This window comes from Gossypium arboreum, chromosome 13 (assembly GCF_025698485.1).
Source record: "Gossypium arboreum isolate Shixiya-1 chromosome 13, ASM2569848v2, whole genome shotgun sequence".
Lineage (NCBI taxonomy): Eukaryota > Viridiplantae > Streptophyta > Magnoliopsida > Malvales > Malvaceae > Gossypium > Gossypium arboreum.
The window spans coordinates 62273794-62277779 of record NC_069082.1 but is presented as its reverse complement, the minus strand read 5'-3'; the positions used below and the strand labels follow the sequence as shown (position 1 = coordinate 62277779).

General features: G+C 30.2%; 1 protein-coding gene across 1 annotated transcript; it reads left to right on the top strand.

Annotated features, from left to right (window-relative positions):
• Window positions 1–2156: 2156 nt before the first annotated feature.
• On the top strand, window positions 2157–3559 carry LOC108463282 (cytosolic sulfotransferase 5-like). The gene has a single exon (XM_017763230.2). The coding sequence runs from the start codon at window positions 2301–2303 to the stop codon at window positions 3423–3425; it is 1125 nt and encodes a 374-aa protein (XP_017618719.1). The 5' UTR covers window positions 2157–2300; the 3' UTR covers window positions 3426–3559.
• Window positions 3560–3986: the final 427 nt, after the last annotated feature.

The window sequence follows — 3986 nt, the reverse complement described above, 5'->3', positions numbered from 1 at the left end:
AAGTTTCAAAAGAAGAAAGAAGAAAGGAGAAAATGATGTTTCTATTTATCTCTCTATCTTCATCTTAAAATATAAACTTAGTTTATTATAGAAAGCTCTCACACCATGTTAAAAAAATTCAACTAATCTCATGTTTTATGAATAAAGTAGTAAATATTTCATGTTTTACATTTTCAAGTAAATAAAGTATATATTAACAAGTTTTGGGTACAGTGTACTCTCAAAGAGAGAATGCAAGTCTTTGAATTTTAAAAATAATATTATTGAGAGAGACAATTATGAATCCTGAACATAAACTATAAAAAGATAAAAGAAAAAAAATTCATCCACCAATAATAATATGTATATATGAATATATCATTAAAAAATCTATGCATAATTATTTATTTAGTCTTCTAACTTTACAAAAAAAAAAAGAGAGAGGTCATTTTAGCCTTCCATTTTTTTCCGTATTTTTTAGCCTTTACGCTTGCGTTTGTTGTTAAATTACCCCAAAATGAATGAAAAATTTAACGCTTTTTAACTTTCCTAACATTGCATGAATGCATATTGTCTCGTGGATGACACATCAGGATTTAATTAGTCTTTTAAAAATTTAAAAATTTAAAAAAATTATTTTTTAAAATTAAAAATCATTAAAATTATTAAAAATATAAAATATTTTTTAATTTTTAAAAAATTAATTAAAAGATGACATGCTACCTATGTGACAATTCTCGTATACGCTACATCAGTAAAGTTAACAACGCTAACTTTTCAACTATTTGGGGGTGATTTGACAAAAAATGCAAGTTCAAAGACTAAAAAAGGTGAAAAATTAAATGAATGACTAAAATGACTTTTTTTTAAAGGTTGGAAGGTAAAAAATAAAAATTTAAAAATAACATTTGCTTGATATTCAATTCCCTAAATGTTTATTCTTCCAAATACATCTTTCTTATAAACAGAGAAACATTATGTATTATCATAGTAGCAATATTGTAATAAAGATAATGTGGAGAAAATGAAGTTCCTCAAAGATATTGAGCTACTTATTTCTAACCTTTCTTTTATATTTTATTCGATTAATCAACATCTGGAGTTAAGAAATAACAAATTGTTCTAATTGGAAAATTCTCAAGTTATGACACCAAGATAAATATGAGCCTAAACTCCTACAGCAAGCATTTCATCAATTTCTTTTTCCTGAGAAAGAATTATTTCAAATAATTAAATCAACATTCCAAGTTGGAATCACGCAACTCGAGTTTTTAAATATTATAATTTATTATTTTATTTTTATATATTATATAATTTATATAATGTAAAAATTAAATACATAATAATATATAACACATTTTTATTTAAAACATTAAAAATATTTTTAATTGTTTGTGCTTAAAATTTTGAAGAGAAAATAAATATAAGACTAAATATACTTTTAAACCTATACTTGTTTTTGAAAATATATAAATTATGTAAATATAATAAGGGTAAATTACATTAATAGTCACTCAACTTTAATGCAATTAACAAAACAATCACTCTAACGCTCATTTAATTTTCGAAAAAAATAAATCAATTATTTTAACCATTTTCTATTACAAGCATAACGGAAACTAATTTATCAGTTAATGAATCTTGTTGGTTATACCCATGTGAGATTTAGATCCACAGTAGTTAATGGATGATGATGATGTTTAAAATTGACTGTTATCTCTCTTTCATGGAAAGTGAAAAATGGAAACTGCATTTTTTTTTTAAAAGTTGAGCATATCTGTGTTAGTGAAAAAGAATAAGAAGAAGCATATCACTATTTTTGAAAATAGAGATTACTGGGATGTGGAAAAAGAAGTATAAACATATTGGGTCATTTACGCAAAAAATAAAAATATTAGACCATTTATTAAAAACGGAAAAAGAATGACAAAAAAAATAGTCACTCAACTTTGTCTCATCCAATGTGGCAAGCTAACTCCTGTTAAACATGTGATGGAAAATATTAATGGTAATGATTTGTCACTTTTCAATAATATTATTGACTATTTTTTTATATTTTAAAAATTGAATGATTGAATTAAAATTAAAGTGATTGTTTTGTTAACTATATTAAAATTAAATGACTATTGATGTAATTTAGCCACATAATATCTAAACCCAAATCCAACCTAACCTAAGCGATGAAAACTTCGACCACCAGGTGGTTTACCACTGTTGTTGTCTTGTGAAGTAGTGTTTTACAGCTTTCTCCATTATAAAAGCGCTGAAAACCTTCTACAAAAAACCATCTAATTCTAAAGTAATAGGGAAAACAAATAACCATGTCTACCGCTCAATCTTGTCCACTTCCCACAGTTTCTCTCTCTAAATACCTGGAAGAAGAGGGCCAGAATAAAAATGAAGAAAGCCAGCTCCTCAAATCCTCATTACCAGCTGAAAATGATTGCTATACTCAAGCTGAAGATCCAGTTTCTGATGTTCCCAAATACCTGCTAGAATTGGGTCTCACCCCAGAATGCAAGCAGCTTATATCCTCACTGCCAGCAGAGAAAGGTTGGGTTGCCAATCTCCTCCATCAATATCAGGGTTTTTGGCACACCACTCGCCAGTTACAAGCAGTGCTTACTTGCCAAAACCACTTTCAAGCTCAGGATACTGATATCCTCCTTGTTACCACTCCAAAATCGGGAACAACATGGTTAAAGGCTATTGTTTTTGCCTTGATGAACCGAGTCCAGTATCCCAACACTGATAATAATCACCCTTTGCTCTCAGAGAACCCTCACATTCTTGTTCCATTTTTGGAGTATGGGCTTTACATTGATAGTCAAGTTCCTAACTTCACCACTTTTACATCTCCACGGCTATTCGCAACTCATTTACCCCTTGCTTCATTGCCAGAATCGGCAACGAACTCATCTTGCAAGCTTGTTTACTTATGTAGGAACCCAAAGGATACTTTCGTATCGCTTTGGCACTTCACGAACAAGCTGAGAACCAAGGATATGGGAAGCAACTCTCTTGAAGTGACCTTCGATAAGTTTATCAGAGGCGTGAGTTTGTATGGACCGTTTTGGGACCATGTTTTAGGGTATTGGAAAGAAAGCTTGGAAAACCCTGAAAGAGTCTTGTTTTTGAAATACGAGGAAATGAAAGAGCAGCCCAAACTTCAGCTGATGAAGCTAGCTCAGTTCCTCGGATGCCCATTTTCCAATGAAGAAGAGACAAGAGGTGCGGTGGATGGTATACAAAAACTATGCAGCTTTGAGAATTTGAGCAATTTGGAGGTTAACAAAACCGGGAAGTTGGCATCGGGTGAGGAGTACAAGGTTTTTTTCAGACGAGGCGAAGTTGGAGATGCTAAGAATCATTTGACTCCTCAAATGATCCAAAAGCTAGACCAAATTACTGAACAAAAGTTGCATGGCTACGGGCTAAAGTTTTAGATCCCTACCACTTATCATATTACTATGTTTTGATTAATCTATGTGCGTGTCCTTAATGATGGCTTTAGGTTAGATTCTGTGTCATCCAATCTTGTGCATCAGTAATTTTAATGCTAAAAAGGTTTGTTGGTTTATTTTAATGAGCAAATATCGATGCACTAAACTATATATGGTTTTGGAAATAGTACCAAGTTTTAAAAATGCGCAAAGTATGGGAGGGTGAAACTGGAACCATGGAAATTGGCCATAAATGAATTTAGGGAACCCATAAACCGTTAATCAAGTTACATAATTATTCTTAAATCTGTGTTAGGGTTAGTGTTTTTTTAGATTTTAAATAATTTTATTGTAATTAAGTTGATCTCCCTTCATTAATATATCTAACGTAATCAAATTCATGAGATCAGTTATACTAGTTTACACATCTGCCATGTGCTAGATGAATGTATTAGGCTTAAACAACAAAACGATGTTTAAACTATATAGATTTTCTTTAATTGGTACTAAAAATTTTGTTTTTCATAAATAAATTATATTTTATTATCTAAATTACTCCATCCA